Source organism: Geotrypetes seraphini, chromosome 3 (assembly GCF_902459505.1).
Source record: "Geotrypetes seraphini chromosome 3, aGeoSer1.1, whole genome shotgun sequence".
In the NCBI taxonomy this organism is placed as follows: domain Eukaryota; kingdom Metazoa; phylum Chordata; class Amphibia; order Gymnophiona; family Dermophiidae; genus Geotrypetes; species Geotrypetes seraphini.
In genome coordinates, this window is record NC_047086.1 from 274,976,875 (window position 1) to 275,000,899 (window position 24,025).

A 24,025-nucleotide genomic window follows, 5' to 3' on the forward strand; every position below is an offset into this window, starting at 1 on the left:
ATTGCTTCTTAAAATCGTTAATTGGGCTTATTCACTTTCAGCCTCTTTTACAAAGCTGCACAAGCGGCTGCCACATGGCAACAGCCCCAAAGCCCTTTAAATCTCTATGGGCTTCGGGGCCGTTAGCACGGCTTTGTAAAAGAGGCCATTTATTTGGACACCTATGTCAGTGGACGTCCACATTGTGGACACCTATAGTTAGACATCCTTTACAGAATCTGCCCCTACATGTCCACAATGCTCCTCAAAAGCTAATCTCCTTGACATGCCCTCCACTCAAGAAATCCACCTTGAAGAACACAGGAACTCTATCTCTTACATTAATAATAATAATAATTTTCTTCTTATATACTGCCAAAACCATGATAGTTTGAGGCGGTTTACAACAAGATGTGCTGGACAATCAGCGAAGTGGTCACAATATAGAGTTATCGAATACAAGCCATGATAGTCACAATGAAAGGTGCTGGGCCAACAGCGAAGTGGTCACAATACAAAGTCATCGAATATAAGTTTACAGAGTGGAAGAAGTGGAAAACTATAAAATTCTTAGGTTACAAATTGATTAAACAAATTCGTTTTTACAGATTTTCTAAAATTGAAGTATAATGAGGAATGCATGATAATGTTACCCAGCCAATTGTTCCGTTTACCTGCCTGGAAGGCGAGAGTTCTGTCCAGGAATCTTTTGTAGTGGCAGGCCTTTATTGTCGGATAGGTGAACAGATGAATTCTACGTGTGGGCCTAATAGAACTATCCAGATTAAAGGGCCTCGGTGGTAGAACCAGCTCCCAGAACAAATTCGATTGCTAAACCTCACTAAAAACCCATCTGTTTAAAGATGCTTGTTTATCCTGTAGGGTCATGAAATGGTTAACTGTTGTTTAAAATATTGCTCTGGCCTACATAGCTGAAGAAAGTGTACAATCTATTGACTTCATCTGCCTAAAATGTATGTCCCTACCTTACCACATTGTAAGCTAAATAGATAAGAGTTTGAGCCATGATGTACCCTGCCCTTCTGTACATTTAACTGTAAGAGTTAGATAAGTGTCCTGCTAGTGACCTGCTAGTGTGAGCTTAGAACCAATGAGTGTTAAGAAAAGTAACACGTGAAAAGCTTTTTCTAGAATTCAGTTGTATAGCCAGAAAAATGAATAAATATCTCTGTAACTTCCTGGTTTCGGCACTTCTGAGCCAGCTTGGAGCTCAGGGGTCCAGCATGCATGCTGTGAATAAAACTCTTGTACTTTCTTCACGCCTCTGACTTTGTGTGTCCAAGTGACCTTTCAATCCCACCTGCTAATATGTGATAGAATATCATGTAGCAGAACTGAATAATAATATAATAATAATAATAACTTTATTTTTCTATACCGCCATAGTCAGGCGACTTCTAGGCGGTTTACATTGTAAGAAGGCTGGACATTCAGCGAATAACAAGAGGTCTTAGTACAAAACGATAAGTCTACATACAATACAATACAATACAGTACAGAACAATACAGTGAGTCTAAATACAATACAATACAATAAGACTAGATACAATACCATACAATGTGTCTAATACAGTATAATATTCTAATGGGAAACTAACGTGCTAAATGGAGTTCTAGGGGTAATGAATACCTGAATACTTTAGAGCTTACATATGAGTAGGAGTTCTATGAGTAGAGGATATCTGAATGGATGAGGAGCTTCTTGAGAGGAAGAAAGGCGTTTACGGGGAGGGGAGTCCTAGTGAGGGAGGGTCTTAGTGAGGAGGGGGACCGTTTTAGTCAACGAATTTTGCAAATAGGGCGGTTTTGATCGATTTACGGAATGTACTGTAAGACAGATTGGGTTCGTTTATGTAGTTTTTCAGCCAAACTTGCTGTCTGCTTGCTTGGAACTTAAAGGTTCTATCCAGGAATGACTTGTATCTGCAGCCTGTAATCTTTGGGTATGCAAAGATGTTTTTGTTTCTGGTTGCTCGTGTGGGGTTGTGCAGGATGAAGTGAGTTTGCAGGTATGAAGGTGCTAGTCCCCAGGCTTGCCTGAAACATGTGCAAGCAAATTTGAATAGTATTCGCGCTTCTATTGGAAGCCAATGCAGTTTTTTGTAGTAGGGGCTGATGTGATCGTTTTTTCTTAGTCCGAAAATTAGGCGAACGGCGGTGTTTTGTATTAATCTCAGTTTTTTTATTGTTTTTTGTGGGATGCCCAGGTAGATGGTGTTGCAATAGTCAAGAATGGATAGGATCAGTGCCTGTACCAGCAACCTGAATGAAGTTGGGTCAAAGTATTTTTTTATGGTCCTTAGTTTCCATAGCGTGTAAAATCATTTTTTCACTAGTGAGTTTGTGTGGTCAGTCATAGTTAGATGAGTGTCTAGAGTGATACCGAGTATTTTTATGTTTTTGGAAATTGGGTATTCGTGATTGTTTATTTTTATCGATGTTTTCGTAATTTTGTCATTAGGACTAGCCAGAAAGACTTTTGTTTTCTCTGCGTTTAGTTTTAATTTAGTGGTCCATTTATCAATTTCGGTCATTATGTTTGAGAGGTTGTCTACAATTTCTTTTGTGATGTCGTTTATGGCGATTAGAATGGATATGTCGTCTGCGTAAATGTAGTGTATTAAGTTGAGTTTTTGTAGGAGGAGACCTAAGGAGGCAATGTAGATATTGAAAAGGGTGGGCGATAGGGGGGAACCTTGAGGTACGCCTGAAGGGTTTTTCCATGGTTTGGAGTAGTTTTCGTTGCTGATTACTTGGTAGGATCTGTTTATTAGGAATTCCTGGAACCATTTCTTTGCCTTTCCAGAAATTCCCATTACTTCAAGGCACAGCAGCATGATTTCATGGTCTACCAAGTCGAACGCGCTGCTGAGGTCTAATTGTAGGATCAGTGCACTTTTGCCTTTGCTAAAGAGATCATAAAGGTGATTTAGTAAGGAGGCTAGGACAGTTTCTGTGTTGTATCCTTTCCTGAATCCTGATTGGTATTCACTGAGGATGTTAAATTTGTCCAGGTAGTTTACTAGTTGAAGGTTGACCAATCCTTCCTGTATCTTTGTGAAGAGAGGAATGCTTGCTATGGGTCTGAAATTGGATGTCAGAGCTGAAGAGGTTTTCTGATCTTTGGGGATTGGAGTGATTAGTATGTGACCCATTGTTTTGTTTAATGTTCCGTTTGTAAGGGCGGATGTTAGCCATGCAAATAGTTCCTTTTTAAATTCTGGAGGGGCAACTGTCATGATTTTTGGGGGACATGCGTCAAGTAGGCAGTTAGATTTGGTGTACTTGTTGAATAAGTTTAGGAACTGATGCCAGTCTGGGTAATCGAGGTGGTCCCATATCATGTCTACTCTGGTGTCTTGGTCATGGGGTTCGAGGTATTGAAGAGCATTTGTTGTGGTTGTGGGTAGAGTTGCTCTTAACTCCGCGATTTTATTTTGAAAGTAGTTGGCTAGGGTTTGTGCCGATGGAGTGGGCTCATTGTCCTTTTTCAGTATTTGTGTTGTATCGGTTATTGTTTTTACTAGTTTGAACAATTCTTTGCTGTTTATTTTTGAGGTACCAATTTTTTTCGCATAATGCTTAGTGCGTTTTTCTTTGATCAGATTTTTGTATATTTTCATTTTTTGTTTCCAGTTTGTCTTGTCTGATTCTTTGTTTGTTTTTAGCCAGATTCTCTCCAGTTTTCTTGGTTCCTGTTTGGTGGTTAGTAGTTCACTGTCAAACCATTCATTTGGCGGTCTATTTCTCTTTTTGTATGTTTTGTATGGTGCTATTTGGCCTAGGAGTTCTTTGCTGTAAGTTTCCCATCTTGTAGGGAAATTCTGAATTTCATTGGTTATGGAATGTAACTCATAGTGGGTCCAGAATTCGATTGGGTTAATAATGCCCCGGCTGGTTATTGTGTTCATTTTGACGTTTTTGTGTTTTTGCTGTGTATTCTGTTTTAGCCAGTGCAGTACAATTTGCCAATGTAATGGTCTGACCAGATGCATTTTTCCCAGGGTCCTGGGTAATATTGTATTTTGGGATCTATTGTTTCTTTGTGGGAGAAGGTGATTAAGTCTAGTTTGTGTCCTTTTTCATGGGTTATTTCTGCGTCTGGGTTTGGAAAGTCCAGCGACATTAGGAAGTTGGCGATTTCAGTTATTTCTGTTTTAGTCTTTTGTTCTAGGTGAGTGTTGATGTCTCCCAGAAGCAGGTTGTATGATCCTTTTAGGGTGGATAAGGTAAGGAATTTGGTGAATTCCTCTTTAGCGTTTGACCATTTTTTGGGTGGGATATAGAACAAAGTTGTAATTAATGATTCTTCTAACTGTGCGTTAGTGATTTTGCAAGTTAGTATTTCAAGGTTTTCTGACGATTTGGAGTCGGTCTTGATGTAGTTGAAGTGTTCTTTTAGGATGATCGCTAGTCCTCCTCCTTTTTTCCAGTTTCTTGATAGTGGGATGATTTTGTATCCCTGAGGTAGGATTTCTTTCATGATAGTGTCAGTGTCGGAGTTCATCCATGTTTCAGTCAGAAACAGGAGATCCGGCTTTGTTTGTAGTATCCAATCATATATTATGTGGGCTTTGTTTCTCACAGAACGGGTATTTAGGTAGTATCCCTTGATGTTTTCGTAACTGTTTGATGTAGGGATTTCAGAATATGTTAGTTTTTTTGTGTTTCTGTTGTAGATCTTGTTCCTGTGTGGTTTGCGGTGTTTGCGGGTGGTGTTTAGAACTGTGATTTGATGAAGGTCTTGTTTTGGCTGGTTGTGTGGGAGTTGGAGAGGGTTGGAGGGCTTAGTTAGTTCGACTGGTCTGAGCCAGGAGATAGGGTAGGTGTACATAGGTTGGGGGGGTTGTCTTCATCGCCCCAGCATTTAGAGCATAATAGGTATAGTATCCCTAATAGTAGTTGCCATGTTGTGTGATAGGGTGTGCGGTTTGGGTTGTGAGGAGTGCCTGACTGGGTGAGGCAGTCAGCGAACAATAGAAATGGGTAAAGGTAGAAAGAAACTGGTTGTGTAGACAGTGTATGAGTGTGAGGAACTGAGTTGCAATGCGGGAGCAGGTTATGTATGGGGATAACTTGCGGTGTGTAAGTGGTTAAAGCTTATATCTGGGGTAGGAGGGTAATCATATGGTATATAGTGGAAACAGGTTAAGTATAGGGGGTAAGACAGCTGTGGCTGGGTGTGCAAGTAGTACCAGGTCATACAGTAACAGACAGTACAGTAATTGGTTGTGCAGTAAAATAGACAGTGATTGGTCGTGCAATAATTGGTCATGCATTAACTGCAGGCTATTCATGCAATAGTCGGTTACAACATGCGATTACATATTATACCTAATGAACATGCGGTATCTGGCTGTACATGCTGGCAATACGTACTGAATCGGCAATATATGATTGTATATATAGGCTAAACATGCAGATTCTAACTGTAAGGAGTACTTATCGTTTGTTCCGGATTTGGGCTTTTCGCTCAGGTGCTTCGCAAAGGTGCTGGCGCGCTGAACGGCTGCGCGCCGTTCTCTCATGCAAGAAGAATGGTATCGCCGAGGGGGGGGCGGAGCTGGCTCACACGCCCGGGTTAGAGGGGGCGGTTTCACTGTAGGCTCCGTGGAGGAGCCTGCCCCGAGTCAAACTTTGCTGCCGATTGCAGCCGTGGGTGTCCCCGAGAGTCTGAGTAGAAGCGGCTCGAACGAAACTGAAAAAAGACTCTGCTGACTGCAGGCTCAGTTCTGGGCGCGCCGTTCTCTCAGGCAAGAAGAATGGTATCGCCGAGGGGGGGCGGAGCTGGCTCACACGCCCGGGTTAAAAGGGGCGGTTTCACTGTAGGCTCCGTGGAGGAGCCTGCCCCGAGTCAAACTTTGCTGCCGATTGCAGCCGTGGGTGTCCCCGAGGGTCTGAGTAGAAGCGGCCCGAACGAAACTGAAAAAAGGCATTCAGATGAACTAGAACCTGAACGTTTCTGTAAATGATGCTGAGATAAATGCACAAATCCATTTTGTCTAGTTGACTAACATGATTGTATACTTGTAACTTACTCCCCCCCCCTGTAATTGTTACCCCTGAAAATTGTGTTATCCCAGGACAAGCAGGCAGGTATTCTCACTAATTGGTGACGTGATCCAACGGAGCCCCGATGCGGACGCTTCTTTGAAGAAAAACTCAAGTTTCTAGTCGCCCGCACTGCGCATGCGCGAGTGCCTTCCCGCCCAGACCAGGGCGCGTCTCCTCAGTTCTTACTTTTCCGCAGAGCCGAGAAGTCCGTCTTCGATTCTCTGCGCAAAGTTTTCTTCACTTGTGCCTTCTAAGTCCGCGGTTTTGGTTTTATTTGATCCTAATCACTGATTTTCGTTGTGTTTTATTGTTTAAAAAAAAAAAAAATTTAATCGTTCCGTTCGACCGGGCAGGCCATGTGGCCGCAGCCCCGCGGCTTCGATCTTGCGGCGGAGCTTTTCCGGCCTATGTCCCAGCCTATCACCGGTTTTAAAAAGTGTGACAAGTGCCAGCGTGCGATTTCGCTAACGGACCCTCATCGACGCTGTGTTCGGTGTCTCGGGTCTGAACATCTTCCAAAATCGTGCCAGCCTTGCTCCACACTTACCGCATGTGCTTTCAAGCGCCGTTGCGTCTTGTGGGAATCGCTGTTCATGGAGTCCTCAACGGAGCCATCGACAACGAAGGGACCTTCGCCTTCGACATCATCCGCAACTCCACAGCCTACCACCTCTGCGGCGCCGAGTCTCATCAAGCCCGCCTCGTTTGTCCCGGCTCAGACTCCGGCGCCTTCCTCAACCTCCTCAGGTCAGGTAGCTCAGCAACCCATTCCCCCAGTAGTGTTAAAAGTGCCCAAGGCCAAGTCCAAGCACTCACACACTGCTCCGAGGGAACGCGAGGCCCGCGCAGGTGGTCTCATTTCAGATGCGGATCCATCCTTGCCGGCCTTGTTCCAGACCATGCTACAGAAGCAATTCATCGAGCTCTTTACCACGATGGGGCCTCAGCTTCTTTCCCAAATCCAGCCTGGGCACGTGGAGGCCTCCCGCGGGGTCGAGCCCCCTCCAGTGCTTCAGCGGGGAACACACTCTCAACAGGGAGCAGAGTCTCTGCGAGTGTCTGGTCTGGCAACAACGCATGCATCGCAAGGAGCAGAGTCTTTGCCCATGCCTCCATTGGAACCGATACACCCGATGCAAGGAGCAGAGTCTTTGCGAGTGCCTCCGTTGGAACCGATACACTCGATGCAAGGAGCCGAGTCTTTGCGAGTGCCTCCGTTGGAACCAATTCACTCGATGCAAGGAGCAGAGTCTTTACGAGTGCCTCCATTGGAGCTGATTCACTCGATGCAAGGAGCAGAATCTTTGCAAATGTCTCCATTGGAGCCGATCACCCCAACGGGGTTCAAGCCTCTACAGCACCCATCCCTGCTTCGATCGACCGCTTCCAGCCCCATCCACTACCTGGGGGCCTCAGTGAAGACCTACTCACCTCGCCCATCGAGGCCGACCTCTCAACACAGTCCGCATCACCGATCAAGGCACTCCTCGAGGCACTCGTCGCCTCATCGGAAGCAAGCATACCTGGAGTATTTGCCACCGACTACTACTCCCCCACCGATGCCAGAGCTCGAGGACACGATGGGATCTCTCTCACCTTCTCTATCCCTGTCCCCAATGGATCCGGAGGCCTCGACCTCATCGAGCCCGTCCCGGGGCCCTGCAACAGCCGACCAATTGTCCTTCTCCTCTTTCCTTCGACAGATGGCTGATGACATGAACATCTCCCTGGATACGGGGTCCAAATTCTCGAAAGAATACCTCGAGACTATGCGCCTCCCTCAATCACCTGCGGAATCCCTCAAGCTTCCCTTAGACAAGCTGCTGGACCAAACCTTCGCACTGTGCCTCGAGACACCTTATTCGATCCCCGCAGTGCCGAGTAAATTGTCCATCGTAAGGGGTTCAACGGCTCGCAGCTCTCCCACCAATCCCTTTTGGTGGAGTCCTCACTGAAGCGGTCCCACCCCTCCCAGGTCTACGCCTCCGTCCCACCTGGTAGAGAGGGAAAGACCATGGACCGGTTCGGCAGGAGAGTTTACCAGAACTCCATGATGGCTTCGAGAGTTCTGAATTACAACTTCCACTTCACAACATATTTGGAGTTTCTTTTGTCCGTACTACAGAAGTTTATGCCCTACGTGGATCCTAGGGCTCAGTTTGAGTACCAGGAGGCGCTGGCCTCGTTATCCCAACTTCGGGTACAGCTTATGCAATCCTCCTACGATGCCTTCGAGCTGGCGGCTCGGGCCGCAGCATGTTCTGTGGCTATGCGCCGGCTGGCATGGCTGCGGACCATCGACATGGACCCCAACTCCAGGACAGGCTTGCCAATGTTCCTTGCGCTGGCTCCGACCTCTTTGATGAGTCCATCGAGGCGGTAACCAAGACGCTCTCGGACCATGAGAAGTCCTTCCAGTCCATCCTGCGTCCGAAGCCCAGGCCTGCTCCTCCTCGTCAATCACACCCACCGTTGATCTACCAGCGGCGTTACCCCCCGAAACAGGCTCTCCCCATCCGACAGCCTGTGAAGAGGCAACACCTGCAGAAACATCAGCAAAAGCCTCAACCATCTGCTGTCCCTAAGGCTCCTCAGCCCTTTTGACTGTCTCAAAGAGGGCATAACCTCTGTCGCTCTGACATTTTCAGTGATTCCACCTATCAGAGGTCGCATCCATCATTTTTTCCATCGATGGACGTCTGTCACCTCCGATCTCTGGGTCCTCTCCATCGTTAAGGAGGGATACTCCCTTCAATTCCACCAGGTTCCTCCGGAACATCCTCCAAGAGAGTATCCTTCCAACTTGACACAGACCGCCCTTCTTCAGGAAGCCCAGGCCTTGCTGCAGCTTGGGGCTGTCGAGCCGGTCCCTTGGGACCAACAGAACAAGGGATTTTACTCCCGGTACTTCCTTGTTCCGAAGAAAACGGGCGATCTGCGACCCATCTAGGACCTCAGGGTGCTCTACAAATTTCTGGTCAAAGAAAAGTTTTGCATGTTGACCCTGGCATCCCTGTACCCCTTCATCGAGCAGAATGATTGGTTATGCTTTCTGGATCTGAAGGAGGCCTACACTCACATCTCCATTCATCCGGCCTCCCGCCAATTTCTCAGATTCCGAGTGGGAAATCTTCATCTGCAATACCGAGTGCTCCCCTTCGGCCTGGCCTCATCCCCCAGAGTCTTCACCAAGTGCCTAGTAGTGGTAGCCGCTGCACTCAGGAACCACGGCCTCCAGGTGTTCCCATACCTGGACGACTGGCTCATCAAGGATTCCAGGTCTCAAGGAGTCACCCTCGCAACTCAGAAGACGATTTGGTTACTACAACATCTGGGTTTCGAGATAAACTTTCCAAAATCCCATCTACAGCCTTCCTAGACTCTCCCCTTCATCGGGGCGATTCTGGATACTACCAAGCTCCGAGCATTCCTCCCTCCCCCTCGCATGGAGGCTCTGCTTCATCTCTGCCACTTAGTGTCCTCTCGCCCGTCCATCCCGGCGAGACAGATGATGGTCCTGCTAGGCCACATGGCCTCTACAGTACATGTGATTCCGTTTGCCAGACTTCACCTCAGGACTCTTCAGTGGACCTTGGCGTCTCAGTGGTCCCAGACGTCCGACCCTCTGACTCAACATATCCAGGTCACTCCTGCTCTGCAACAGTCTCTTCGCTGGTGAATGCTTTCCTCCAATCTCTCCAGAGGTTTGTTGTTCCAAACCCCCCACCATCAGAAAGTCCTCATGACCGACTCGTCGACTTATGCCTGGGGGGCTCATCTGGACGGCCTCCGCACCCATGGTTACTGGACCAGCGTGGACCGCCAGTGCTACATCAATCTCCTGGAACTCAGGGCGATCTTCAACGCTCTCTAGACCTTTCAACCTCTCCTTCACAACCAGGTTGTCCTCATTCGCACAGACAACCAGGTCGCCATGTACTATGTGAACAAGCAGGGAGGCACGGGATCGGCCTCCCTCTGCCAGGAAGCTCTGAAGGTGTGGGATTGGGCGACTCGCAACAACACTTTCCTCAGAGCGGTCTACGTTCAGGGGGCGTACAATGCCTTAGCAGACAACTTGAGCCATCTCCTGCAACCTCACGAGTGGACTCTCAACTCCACGCCCCTTCATCACATCTTCTCCCTGTGGGGAACGCCTCAGATAGACCTCTTTGCAGCCCTCCACAACTTCAAACTGCCTCACTTCTGCTCCAGGATCTACACCCCTCATCGCCTCGAGGCAGATGCATTCCTCCTGGACTGGACGAATCGCTTTCTATATGCGTTTCCTCCATTTCCTCTCATTCAAAAGACTCTGGTCAAGCTGAAGTCAGACCATGCCACCATGATCCTGATTGCCCCACGGTGGCCCAGGCAACCTTGGTACTCCCTTCTACTCCAACTCAGCAGCAGGGAGCCGTACCTCCTGCCAGTTTTTCCATCTCTGCTTACACAGCATCAGGGATCTCTGCTTCACCCCAACCTGCAGTCTCTACACCTGACAGTTTGGTTCCTCTCAATGTAACCCCTCTACAGTTTTCCCTACCAGTGAGGGATGTCCTGGAAGCTTCACAGAAGCCCGCTACTAGACAATGCTAACACCAGAAATGGACTAGATTCTCTATTTGGTGTGTCTCTCAGCACCAGGAGCCTCAACACTCCTCCTTGTCTTCGGTTCTGGACTATCTTTTGCACCTGTCTCATTCTGGCCTCAAGTCTTCTTTGATACGAGCCAATCTCAGTGCAGTCGCTGCTTTCCATCAGCCTCTTCAAGGGAAACCTCTACTTGCTCATCCTGTGGTTTCCAGATTCATGAAAGGACTGTTCCATGTCAATCCTCCCCTCAAACCGCCTCCAGTGGTTTGGGACCTCAATGTTGTTCTTTCACAACTTATGAAGCCTCCATTTGAACCTCTTCACAAGGCTCACCTGAAGTATCTCACTTGGAAAGTGGTGTTTCTTTTTATTTTTTTATTTGTTTATAATTTTACAGATTGTTAGACAACAATGTAATAGAAATAAACATTTAAGAAGAAACATAACATAAATTATAAATCAAAAATTTCACAAATTTAATTAAGTTCATAGTCCACAAACTAGGGAGAGAGAATCCTACACCTCCAAGGGAAATTGGTTTTTCAAGAAATGTTCATTCAAATTAAATTAGGAGATCAAACAGTTGGATTAAATTAAATTATCATCCTGGTTAATAGAAAAGGCATGGAGGGGATTGGAGCTTAACCAGCTGCTTTACCCTCAAGAAAAAATTTCAACTGATCAGGTTCATAAAATATATATCTATTATTCTGATAGGTAATACAGCATTTACAGGGAAAACGTAACTGAAAAGTTGCTCCTATACTCAAAATTGGCTGACGATAAATTAAAAATTTATTTTGTCTATCTTGGGTCCATTTTGATACATCAGGAAAAATTGAGACTTTTGAACCATGAAATTCTGAATTATCAGTTTTATAGAATAGACGAAGAACTGCTTCCTTATCTTGTTGAAAAACAAAGGTTACCAATAAAGTTGCTCTTCCCATAATTTCTTCTTGTTGAGATGTTTCCAGGATAGCTGTGAGATCTAAATCTCCTGCTACGGTTCCTTTTCCTTTATCCTCTTTAGGAATATTTAAATAATAAAGTTTATGTACCGGTGGTAAATTATTTTCAGGAAATTTAAGTACTAGTCTCAAGAAGGAATGAAACAGTTCTCTTCCCGGTTGGAATTTGGAAATAGGAAAATTTAAAAGTCTAAGATTCAAACTCCTGTTAGCATTTTCCAAATTTTCCAATTTTCTAACAAGTAAATTTTTATCCTTCAGTTGTAAATTAATTGAAGCTTTCGCTTCAGTCATAGATTTTTCCAATTTGTCTATTCCTTAGCAAAGCAGCAGATGAATCCAGAGACCAATGGGATAGCTCACTTCTACCAGCAGGTGGAGATAGAGAAACTGATTAACAGGTGTACTTATTTTGCTGGCACTCCTCCTGTCTCATCAGTATTCTCTATCTCCAAGCAGGTGGAAGTCGCTATTCAACTAGCTCCTGGATTCTGGCTGTGGCTGGAACTTTATTACCTCCTGTTGAGATTTTCTCTTCAGTGAGACTGCCATTCTGTTTCTCCTGTTGAGTTTTTTCTCTTCAGTGAGACAGGGGTGTCCGGCTAATCGGTGCCGGCTTTAGAGGTTACACTTGGGCCCCCCCTTGTCCCTGCCTCACCCTCCCTCCAATGATAGAGGGTCTGCCCTGGTCCCTATTTTTCTTCTTTCCCATTTAAAAAAAAAAAAAAGGGGGGCCTACACAGCTGACTTTTTTGCCCTGCTCGTGCTGGGCAGCAGGTGTTGCCGGCGTCTACCGGCACTATCCAGTAGATTGTGAGTATGTGTTTTATTCTACTGGTCTCTGAGCTTTGTGGTTGTGTGAGAGCTGTGGGTTTTTGACTATGGCAGTTTTGTTTTGTGGTGGAATATGTTTTGGTATGAGCTTGCTTCAGTGAGGTAGGTGGCCTCTGTATTCCTGTGCATAACTAAGGAGCGCTTCTTTTTCTTACCCTAGCGCTTGTGCTGTGGGGTTGGTAGTTTCTGGGACATTGTTTCTTGATACTGCCACGACCCGTGGGTAAATGTAACTGTGTGGCTCTCGATATGGCCGCAAATTGTGAGGGCGGCTCCGGGTGTGTTATACATTATCTGAACTGGAGCTGAATCGTTCTATAACGCGGGTGGTGCGAGCTTGTGCTCCCCTACTGTTGGGAGCCATGCGCCTTTTCCCCTTTCCTCCCTGAGGTGTGTTTTGCATTTTTTATGCGCTTCGGTTATGGGCTCCGAGCCGGTGTGAGCGGCAATGTTCTAGGAGCCAGCCTATTTTGGCGCGAAACGGTCCGAGTTTGGGTCGCCAGCACTGCAATACTCGGGGAGTTATTCTGGGCGGCTGCCTTTCTCAGCGCGGGCCTCGCCGTCTGCTTTGCGGAGCGGTGTGCTGCGGTTTTGGCTATGAGCTCCCGGTCTGTTTTGTACAGCGCTGTTGGGGGAGCCAGCCGGTTTTGATTCTGGCAGGAAAGTGCCCGCGCTTGGGCCCCCAGCGCCGCGAGGTTCATTGACTCATGTCCTACAGCTAACTTAAGCGTGTACCGCGGCTTATTTTTGTTTGAAATCAGCTGTGCCCCGTATTGCAGTGCTCCATTTGCTGTGGTGTTGTCCACATGCTTCTCTTAACAAGAAAAAAAAAAAAAGAGGTTGTTGTTGGGGGCTGTCCATTTATATACCTAGGCACTTCCACATTAAGTTTCTGCCCTGAGTTTGGCTGCCTACGCTTGGTTTTGCTGCCTTATGGGTTAGCGAACAGCAAGGTGGAGTAGGTGTCAAGGGCGTGCCAATGTATCATTCGTGTGGTTCATTTCTTCACTCGGGGTTCCGATAACGTGCGGCGATGTTGGAGGTTTCCTTAGGCCTTCTGCCTGGGTGCTGCGTCTGCCTGCTTGGGCTCTTGACTTGTTTCTGCGGGGTAGTTGCAGGAATTCCGAGTGGAGGGTCTCTCTTGAGGCCTGATGGTTCTTTTCTTCTTGCTGTGGGCCAGCTTGTCTGTGAAAACCTGGTGGCGCAAGGGTTGTGTGCTGGGTTAGTAACAAGGAGCTGAGGTTCAAGCCCCAGCTAAGGAGTAGAGCTGATATGGCTCCAAAAGAAGAGGCGAAGGTTCAAGTCTATTTAAAAAAATTAAAAAGCTAGACGGCCTTCCGCTCTAGAAGCATGGTCTAGTGGCGGCTGATCCCTAAGGGCAAGATCCTCTGCTTGCGAGGTCGTAGGGTAGCTGGCACTGTATGCCCAATGAATTCTCCCCTTACGCTCTCTTTTGGAGTGGAAACCTGGTCTGTTTTCGGCCAGGTACAGCTCGTTTCTCTGGAGAGGCGTATGCTGCTTCTGGATTACGCCTGGTGCGCCTTGTCTTTCCTTTGCTTGCGTAAAGCTCAGGCAGGTTGCTGAATGTCATCATGCTCCCCTTCACATCACAAGACGGTGTTCTTTTTCCAGGTTGACAGTTTTCTCATGAAGGAGTAGTCGCTTTACTGTCAGGTCAGGGAGCTGTGAACTTTTTTCAGGATGCTTGCACCTTTGCATCCTCCTCACGTTTCCAGAGTCTCTCTGTTTTGCGTTTCTCTTTGAAGTGTGGCTGGTCCTCGGGACAGTTCTTGTAGTTCTTAGGGTACCACTTATTAGTGGGTGGCCAAGATGGGGGCTTTGGGCAGGCTGGATTCCATTCGGCTGCATTAGTTTCTCAGGGTTACCCATTTCTGCAGTCAACCTGGGAAGATATTTACATTTTCTCTATGGACTCTGAGTCTGCACTAGGTTGGCCTGCCTCTCTCGGAGCAGCGCTTTCGGTTTGGGGCACATTCCATTTCACCTACCCAAGGGTTCGGTGGCACTGCCAGGCGATTTGTCTGATTTATGCTTGACTGCCTGCTTGATTCGGACGACTTCCAGTCGGGTCTTTTGACTGACACGAAGCGGGTGGTTTCTTTTCCTCAATTCTTTACATCTTCATATTTGCATCTTCATATTTGCAGTGCTCTTTTTTCCTATACTAGTTATAGGTATATCGGGTTGAGGCGGTTATTCTTATAGGAGAGACTTGTAATTCTTTCCAGAGCCTTGAGTGTGGAGTCTCGATCTCAGATTGGCGTTCTTCGCTTACCATGGCTAAGAGTATGGGATTCTGTTCAGGTTCTAGCATCCATATTGCTGACCCCTCTGGGAACCTCGGCTTGCTTTCCCTTCTAACGCTCAGCAGCCGCTTTTATTCCAGTGGTTCTCGGTATCTCTGGGCTCCTATTAGTTGCTAGGCTTCTCCTGCATAGCTTTGTATGATTTAGGGGCTCAGAAAGATTATCTTTCCAGGGCATGCCTCGGTCTTTCCTGGACTAGCTTATGACCACCGACTATTCCGGACTGTCGGGTTGGGGGGCTCGGTGGCTTCCATCCTCAGCTTCAGGAGTCTGGTCTTCAGAGGCGACTAAGTTCTGGTTCCTTCTTCTACTCTTGAGCATGGTCAGGCTTCCTTTCTGGAGCTTCAGACCATTCTTCCGGAATGCCGCTGAGGGCCCTTTCAGTCAGTATGATGATGGGGGTGTTTCTCTGCAGCTTGGGCAGTAGGTGATGTACTCAGTTGCCAGGTACAGTGGTTGTTCTACTTCGATGGGTGGACCCTCATCTTTCTATTCGGTTGACCGATCATTTTTCAGGTCAGGAAAAGAGTTTGGTTAGTCTTTCTCTCTGCGAAATCTGAGCATAGCTCATTTATTGGATGTTACTGTGTACAGCACTGCGTACGCTCTAGAAGTGTAGACGTTAGTTATAGTGATATCTTCTACATCCTGGTTATTGGGAATTTTGGCTCAGGTGTTCCACTTTTCTTGTGGTGGAAATAAGATCTCCTGGAACTTGACCTCATGGCCTCGTCTCACAATTCCATGCTTCCTAGCTTCTTAGGCGGGCACAGGAAGTGGGAGTTAAAGGGGGTAACAGTGTGGCTTCTTTCTTACAGCCATACCACCCTGAATGTGCCCGATCCCGTCTGATCTCAGAAGCCAACCAGGATAGGGCCTGTTTAGTACCTGGATGGGTGACCACCTGGGAATACCAGGTGCTGTAGGCTTGGAAAAAAAAAAAAAAAAAAATCCTCTGGTTTCTCTTTTTCACTGTTTTCCCCTGGCTGATGATAGCTTGGATTTGCCATCTCAAGCTCGCTTTAGGGGCACAGTATTGGTACAATCTCTGGCTTGGCTGCGCCATCCTTGCTATGTGGATCTGTTGAGCCTTTCGACAGCCGGACTAAGAAGTTTCCTTTTATCTCCGACTTTGCTCTCCTTGATTGAGATCAACATGGATATTCATACTACTTTGGTATTACGACCTAGCTTTTGAGCAGTCTTGACTGGCGTGTGACGGTAATGCGAAGCAGGTTGTTTCTTCTCTTATCCAGGCGCTACAGATGTCTTCTCCTGTGGCTTCTGCTTCCTTTTGGAGGTGTTTCCTTTCTTGAATACTTCTCAATAGTTGCACCCTTCCTGAGTTCCTTTTTAGCACAGGTATATTGCCGATGGCATAGCGTTCAATTCCCTTCAGCTTCAATTACCATTCTTGGCTTGTTACAGGAACTAGGTATATGGCCCTTCGCTGACTTCTCAGCTTCCTGTAGTTCAGTTCCTGAAGAGAAGGCGGTATATTCATGCACCTCTTAGAAAGCCCGGTTTGGTGTAATTCATTCACGTACTTCTTCTAAGTTACCGATGGCTTCATTTTAGCCTTGTCCTTTGGGGCTCTAAAGAGCTGTGCGGTTGTCCATGGGATTCCTTGTGGTCATGGCTTCAGCTTTGCAGTTGCGATGTTGCAGGCCTTGTTCAACGGGGATTCCTATTCCTTATTTCCGTCATATGGGGTGTCAGTTCGGATGGTACCACTATTTCTTTCTAGGGGGGTGTCATCCTTTCTTTTACATCATGCTCGCTTTTCCTTCCTTCTTCCTGGAAGGAGATAGTGGAAGCAGTACTTTTATTCACTGCATTTTTTGAAACGTATGTAGCGTTCTCCGCGAGATCGGTTTCTAACAACTGTTAGTGGTTTATATCTCCTTTTTGGGATTCTTCAAGGAACGCCTCAGGCGTATGGCGGCATCCGATGCCTACCTCGCTCAATGGTCCAGGAGGACATTCTTTATACTTGCCTGCTGGCAGGGGAGCGGGTGGCGATTGAACTTCATGACCATTCCGCTGGAGCGATGGCTGCTTCTTGGGCTCGGCCCAGAGGGGTTTTGCCTTGGAGGAGATTTCTCTCCGCGTCTCTGCATGGATGTGCGGGCACATGCGATAGGGGTTTTTTGATGCTTCGGTCGTTGCGAAGGCGGCGTTTGCTTCCCACCCAAATTAAGGATTGCTTTGCTACATCCCATTGGTCTCTGGATTCATCTGCTGCTTTGCTAAGGAAGGTAAAATTATGTTCTTACCTGTTAATTTTCTTTCCTTTAGAAGCAGCAGATGAATCCAGAGCCCCACCCTTTCTGGCATCTGGTTGTCAGTTTTTCGTGTACGGCTTTTAGTGATTGGGTGTTGTTCATGATTGTATTCTGTATCGTTGCTGTTCGCGAAGTGTTCTGGGAAAGAAGTTTTTTACATGCTATACCTACTGATGATTAAATGTGCTTGGGCAAGGAGCTATACTGATGAGACAGGAGGAGTGCCAGCAAATAAGTACACCTGTTAATCAGTTTCTCTATCTCCACCTGCTGGTAGAAGTGAGCTATCCCATTGGTCTCTGGATTCATCTGCTGCTTCTAAAGGAAAGAAAATTAACAGGTAAGAACATAATTTTACCTTCTATCGGTAGGTAGTTTCTCATCAAAAGTGCTTTAGAAGTTTCTCATCAAAAGTCTTAAACTGTATGTTGGTACTCTGGGCTGAAGTGACGAATTGAGAGCATACCTTATACATGATTCCAAGCCACTCCAAATAGCCTCCATGTCTATAACATCAGGTCTTATCAAAGGAGGAAGCAAAGTTGTACCGGGAATCACTCCACTAGATTCCACCTTCTCCTTCTCTGTAGCATTACAGGTTTCTGTTCCTCCATTCTCCATTGTCGGCTGCACAGGGGCCGACAAGCTGTGCAACTCATCCGGGGTCAGAGGAGAAATCGGCAGCACCACCGGAGAAATCAACTCCGGAGCTTCCTGTGCTGCAAACATCACTCCCAACACCGTCCCGGGACGAGGAGGAACTCCAGGTCCCATCGGGCTGAGCGAAGTCTCGCCCTCCAAGATCGAGGTCTGCTCCCCTCGATCAGCGGACACGCCCGCTTCAACTGGGACAGCAAAGCTGGTAATCGCCGTCTGCGTCGACGGCGAAGAGGCAGAGAAAGTAGGAAGAACGCCCCTCTGTCTTCCCCTGCGCTTCGGCATTGTAAAGGCAAGAAAAAGAAGGCAAGTAAGTAAATATTTTGCCGGTCGTGCAGGAGCCTCTCGCCGACACGACTTACTCCGTCGCCATCTTGGATCGAAAGTGGTGTTTCTTATTGGCCTCACTTCTGCCCGAAGAATCAGTGAGCTACAAGCCTTGGTTGTGGACCCACCTTTTACAGTATTCCATCATGACAAGGTGGTTCTCCGCACGCACCCGAAATTCCTTCCTAAAGTTGTCTCAGAATTTCATCTCAACCAATCCATTGTGCTTCCAGTGTTCTTTCCGAAGCCACATTCTCACCCTGGAGAATCTACCCTGCACACCCTGGACTGTAAGCGTGCTTTAGCCTTCTACCTAGAACACACCAAGTCTCACAGAACTGCTCCTCAACTTTTCATCTCCTTTGATCCAAACAAGTTGGGACATCCTGTTTCTAAGCGCACCATCTCCAACTGGATGGCGGCTTGCATCTCATTCTGCTATGCCCAGGCTGGATTGCCCCTTGACAGAAAAATCACAGCCCATAAGGTCAGAGCGATGGCAGCTTCTGTAGCCTTCCTCATATCAACGCCGATTGAGGAGATTTGTAAAGCTGCCACTTGGTCCTCGGTTCATACCTTCACTTCACACTACTGTCTGGATACTTTCTCCAGACAGGATGGACAGTTTGGCCAAACTGAATTGCAAAATTTATTCTCCTAAGTTGCCAACTCTCCCTCCATCCCATTCTGGTTAGCTTGGAGGTCACCCATTAGTGAGAATACCTGCCTGCTTGTCCTGGGATAAAGCAATGTAACTTACCGTAACAGTTGTTATCCAGGGACAGCAGGCAGCTATTCTCATGTCCCACCCACCTCCCCTGGGTTGGCTTCTCTGCTAGCTATCTGAATTGAGGAGATGCGCCTTGGTCTGGGCGGGAAGGCACTCGCGCATGCGTAGTGCGGGCGACTCGAAACTTCGAGTTTTTCTTCAAAGAAGCGTCTGCATCGGGGCTCCGTTGGATCACGTCGCCCATTAGTGAGAATAGCTGCCTGCTGTCCCTGGATAACAACTGTTACGGTAAGTAACATTGCTTTGTGACACATTTTAAATTATGTAGGTAGATCTGTAATCTGCCTAGAAACTGATTGAGAGTGCGGAATATAAATGTTTCAAATAAATAAATAAATAAAATATTTTCACAGTACTGTATACAGTGGAACCTTGGTTTACGAGCATAATTCGTTCCAGAAGCATGCTCGTAAACCAAATTGCTCGTATATCAAAGCAAGTTTCCCCATAGGAAGTAAGGGAAACTGCTTTGATTGGTTTCACCTCCTCTCCCCTCCTCCATGAGGCTACTGGCGCTGCTCCATTCTCCCCCCCCCTTGAGGAATCCGACGCTGTTCCAAACCCCTCCCCGCGATCCAGCTTCCCCCCCCCCTGCGAACCAGCATCCACTCCCGCTCGCTTTGCCCCCCCCTCCACCGCAATCCTACTTTCCCCCTCCCGAGCAGTCAATGACACCCTTTACCCAACTTGGCACCAGTGCCGGTGCCCGAAGATCCTCCCTCTTCTGGCGCGGCTGGGCAGTGCGTCGGAGATCCTCCTTCTTCTGGGCTGGGCTGGGCTGGCTTTGAGAATTTGCGCATGCTCAAAGCCTTCTGGTCTCGCTCTCTCAAGATTGAGAGCGAGACCAGAAGGCTTTGAGCATGCGCAAATGCTCAAAGCCAGTCCAGCCCAGCCCAGAAGAAGGAGGATCTCCAACGCACCGCCCAGCCCAGGCCGCGCCAGAAGAGGGAGGATCTTCGGGCACCGGCACTGGTGCCAAGTCGGGTAAAGGGTGTCATTGACTGCTCGGGGGGGGGGGGGCAATGCGAGCGGGGGGGATGCCGGATCGCCGGGGGGGGGCGCTCGTACAACGAGGCAAGCTCGGTTTACGAGGCACCAAGTTTGCGAATGTTTTGCTCGTCTTGCAAAACACTCGCAAACTGGTGCACTCGTAAACCGAGGTACCACTGTATATTGCTAGAAGTATGACCTTAACACAATATTTTCAGATCAGTTTTGGTGAAAATCATTGTGATCTATATTCTGAAACTTTTTTTTCTCTCTTTCCTGCCTGAAGATCTGAGTGGTTCCATTGTGCCCCCTGATGTCAAGTTAAACCTTGGTGGCGAGTTTGCCAAAGAATCCACAGCAACTACCTTTCTCAGGCAGAGAGGCTATGGCTGGCTTTTGGAGGTGGAAGAAAATGATCCAGAAGATAACAAGCCTCTCTTGTATGTGAAAATACAGGATTTCTCAAATAATAGTTTTTTTTACCTTTTGTTCATTATTCAAAACTCCCAGGGTGAGGTATGGTATTAGTCGGTGTGCTTGGCTTTGATATCTAATATATACTACTGCATTCTGTTCAGTTTTATTCTAGAGCAGTGGTATTCAACCCAGTCCTCAGGGACCACCTGGCCAATTGGGCTTTCAGGATATCCACAATGAATATATGTGACAGAGATTTTGAAAACCTGACTGGCCAGGTGGTCCCTGAGGACTGGGTTGAATACCGCTGTTCTAGAGCATGCTTGCTCTCGCCTCCTTCCCTTCAGCTGCTCTTTTTTCCTCTCTGCCTTCATGTCTCTTCTCCTTTAGTTTTTCTCAGCATGTTCTCCACACCCACATACAAGTCTGCTCCTACCTGTTCCTAATTTGATCTCTTGTCTAGGTCAGGCCCTGTTAATAGAACATGCTCTCTCCCTACCTTCTCCCAGGTTCCTCTGAAACAGGCTGCTTCAGGCCATAGCAGTGGAATTCCTTCTTATGATCTTGCTTCTCCTACCTACTTTAACATTAAACATTTTTAATTGAAGTTTTCCATTGTTTACAAGCATACATATATGAAACTTTAATTAAAACAATTGTCACCTCATTCAGTTCCCCATACCCCAGTCCCTTTATCTACTTTTAACCTGACCACTTCTTTTCCCACCTCTGTTTAACCATGTTCTCATTCTCCAGCCCATCTGAAACCTTCTCAGCACATTTCTGTCTCACACCCCAGCACTACTGATTGGGACAGTACAAGAAGGAAAATGAGAATGCATTAATCTTTGAAATCCATTTTTGCAGTTGGGTCCTCACTAGTACTTAGAACGTCATAAGAGCCTACTACAGTATGCTTCAGAGCACTGTTTGTACCCCAGAAGGCAAAGGAAGATGTAGCTTTAAAAAAAAAAAAAAAAAAAAATTATTTATTTATATTTCTTATATACCGCTTCTATTCAAAACTGTTTACATTCAGGTACTCCTGAGTATTTCTCCCTGTCTGTCCTAACGGGCTCACAATCTAACTATAGTACCTGGGGCAATGGAGAATTAAGTGACTTGCCCAGGGTCACAAGGAGCGGCACAGGGATTGAAACCACAACTTCAGGGTGCTGAGGCAAGGGTTCTTACTACATGGTTCTGTGCTGATGTCCTCTTGCTATCCCACTCAGCAGTGGTGAAAGAGGTATTATGAGGTCATTCAGTAACAGTCTTTGGTCTGGAAGAATGGTCTCTGTCAGCCACGCCACTGACCAGTGATCTGTTCCATCCCTTTTTTTAATTTAAAAGATATCTTTATTGAATATTCACACAAACCAAACAGCAAAGAGCTCAATTGCTTAAAGTATCACAGAGCACCCCCCCCCCCCCCCCATTTTAAGGAAAGAACAGCTTTCTTTGATCTAAACCCCACCCACCCCTCTCTCTTCAGTCCACCTAGATCAGGGGTGTCAAAATCAGGCTGTCATGGGCCAAATTTTTTATTAAGATACTTAGTCTTGGTAGAAGTATAGGGTTACAATCTCTCCAACCCCATGCCAGCTCTATAGTGTAACCCACCCCTCCTCTGACGTACGGGACCACAGCAGAGGGAACGTGCTGCGGAGGCCGTCAGCAGCCTGCTAGGATCGCTACAGCACCGGCGTTCCTCTGCAGGCTGCCAAAATTAGCTTTGAAGGTGAGACTGGGAAGACTCTAGAAAGAAGGGGGAAATCATGCAGAGTTTGGGGGGGCTCTGGTGTAGAAGTACACAGATGGAGGGAATGGGGGGTCCAAAGAGACGTGCATATGCCGGATAGGATGGGAGGAAGGGGAAGAAATAATGGGTCTAAAAACAGAGGATAGGGAGAAAGATGGTGGGCAATGGGATGGAGGGAGGGAAGGAACAGAAAGGTAGAGAAATTGGACACAAAGGATGGTGTGGAGGGGTGGATAGAGATACTGGATAAGGAGGGTAGTTGGGAAGAGAAAGGGAGAGATGGTGGATCTGTGGACAGTGGGGTCCATCTTTGCAGCTAAGGAAATGGAGACGAAAAAAAGGAAAGAGATTAAACCTCCGGGGGAGGGAAGGGAAACGGAAGGGGAGGACAGAGATGGAAGATGGATGGTTAGCACCAAGAAAGAAGAAAACGACAAATGGGCAGGAAACCCTGGCAAGCAAGTTATCAGAAGACAAACAGAAACCAGAGCCTGGGACCAACATGATTTGAATAATGACCAGACAACAAAAGGTAGAAAAAATAATTTTATTTTCTATTTTGTGATTACAATATGTCAGATTTGAAATGTGTACCCTATCAGAGCTGGTGTTAGGTAGCAAGTGTGAACTAGGACCTAAAAGAGAGGAAAAGTCTTTTTTAATTTATTTGGTTACACCACAGAGCCGGCATAGGGTTGGAGAGATTTTAACCCTATATTTCTACTAAGATTAAGTAAATTAATAAAAAATTTGGCCCGTCACTTAGCCTGTGTTTTAGATTTCGGCCCCTTATGTGATTGAGTTTGACACCCCTGGAGTAAGGGATTCAAGAAAACTAATGATGTAAGCAATCTGGAGCCAAATACCAGTGATGCATTTTCTCTCACATAAGATTTATGTATCTCAGATTTAGTATACAGCCTTTAACTGGCAAAGTGGTGTACATTCTAAAAAAATCTATAAAGAAAAGAAACTTCACGAGACTGCCAGAAGGAGTACTGCTGGACAGGTGGAGCAGGGAAGGGGTACTGCTGGACATGGGAGGTAAAAGGAAGGGAGAAGGGGTACTGCTGGACAAGAGGGGAGGTAAAAGGAAGGGAGAAGATGGGGGAGGGAAGGAGGACCAGAGGAGAAGCATGCAGGAGGCCCTGGAAACAGTTAAAAGCACAGAAAAATAAAATCACCAGACAACAAAGGTAGGGAAAATGATTTTATTTTCAGGGATGAAGCAGGAGACTACAGGCCGGTGAGCCTCACTTCAGTTGTTGGAAAAATAATGGAAGTGTTGCTGAAAGAAAGGATAATGTACTTCCTTGAATCTAATGGGTTACAGGATCCGAGGCAACATGGCTTTACAAAAGGTAAATCGTGCCAAACGAACCTGATTGAATTTTTTGATTGGGTGACCAGAGAGCTGGATCGAGGACATGCTAGATGTAATTTACTTGGATTTCAGCAAAGCCTTTGATACAGTTCCTCATAGGAGGCTGTTGAACAAACTTGAAGGGCTGAAGTTAGGACCCAAAGTGGTGAACTGGGTCAGAAACTGGCTGTCGGACAGACGCCAGAGGGTGGTGGTTAATGGAAGTCGCTCGAAGGAAGGAGTCCCTCGGGGTTTGGTGCTGGGGCCAATCCTGTTCAATATGTATGTGAGTGACATTGCTGAAGGGTTAGAAGGAAAAGTGTGCCTTTTTGCAGATGATACCAAGATTTGTAACAGAGTAGACACCGAAAAGGGAGTGGAAAATATGAAAAAGGATCTACAAAAGTTAGAGGGATGGTCTAATGCCTGGCAACTAAAATTCAATGCAAAGAAATGCAGAGTAATGCATTTGGGGATTAATAATAGGAAGGAACCGTATATGCTGGGAGGAGAGAAGCTGATATGCACGGATGGGGAGAGGGACCTTGGGATTATAGTGTCCAAAGATCTAAAGGCGAAAAAACAGTGTGACAAGGCAGTGGCTGCTGCTAGAAGGATGCTGGGCTGTATAATGAGAGGCGTAGTCAGTAGA

The 24,025-nt window shown here is 46.8% G+C and overlaps 1 protein-coding gene and 1 non-coding gene across 3 annotated transcripts in view; both read left to right on the plus strand.

Annotated features, from left to right (window-relative positions):
• The window catches only part of YIPF4 (Yip1 domain family member 4), a 298,953-nt gene that overhangs the window by 66,758 nt on the left and 208,170 nt on the right, over positions 1 to 24,025 (plus strand). For both annotated transcript variants that reach the window (XM_033935791.1, XM_033935792.1), the window contains exon 2: positions 20,118 to 20,271. In XM_033935791.1, coding sequence (XP_033791682.1) covers positions 20,118 to 20,271 — 154 coding nt within the window. The remainder of the gene's footprint in view (positions 1 to 20,117; positions 20,272 to 24,025) is intronic.
• LOC117358343 lies at positions 15,593 to 15,711 on the plus strand. The gene has a single exon (XR_004539038.1). It is a non-coding gene; the product is annotated as a 5S ribosomal RNA (ribosomal RNA).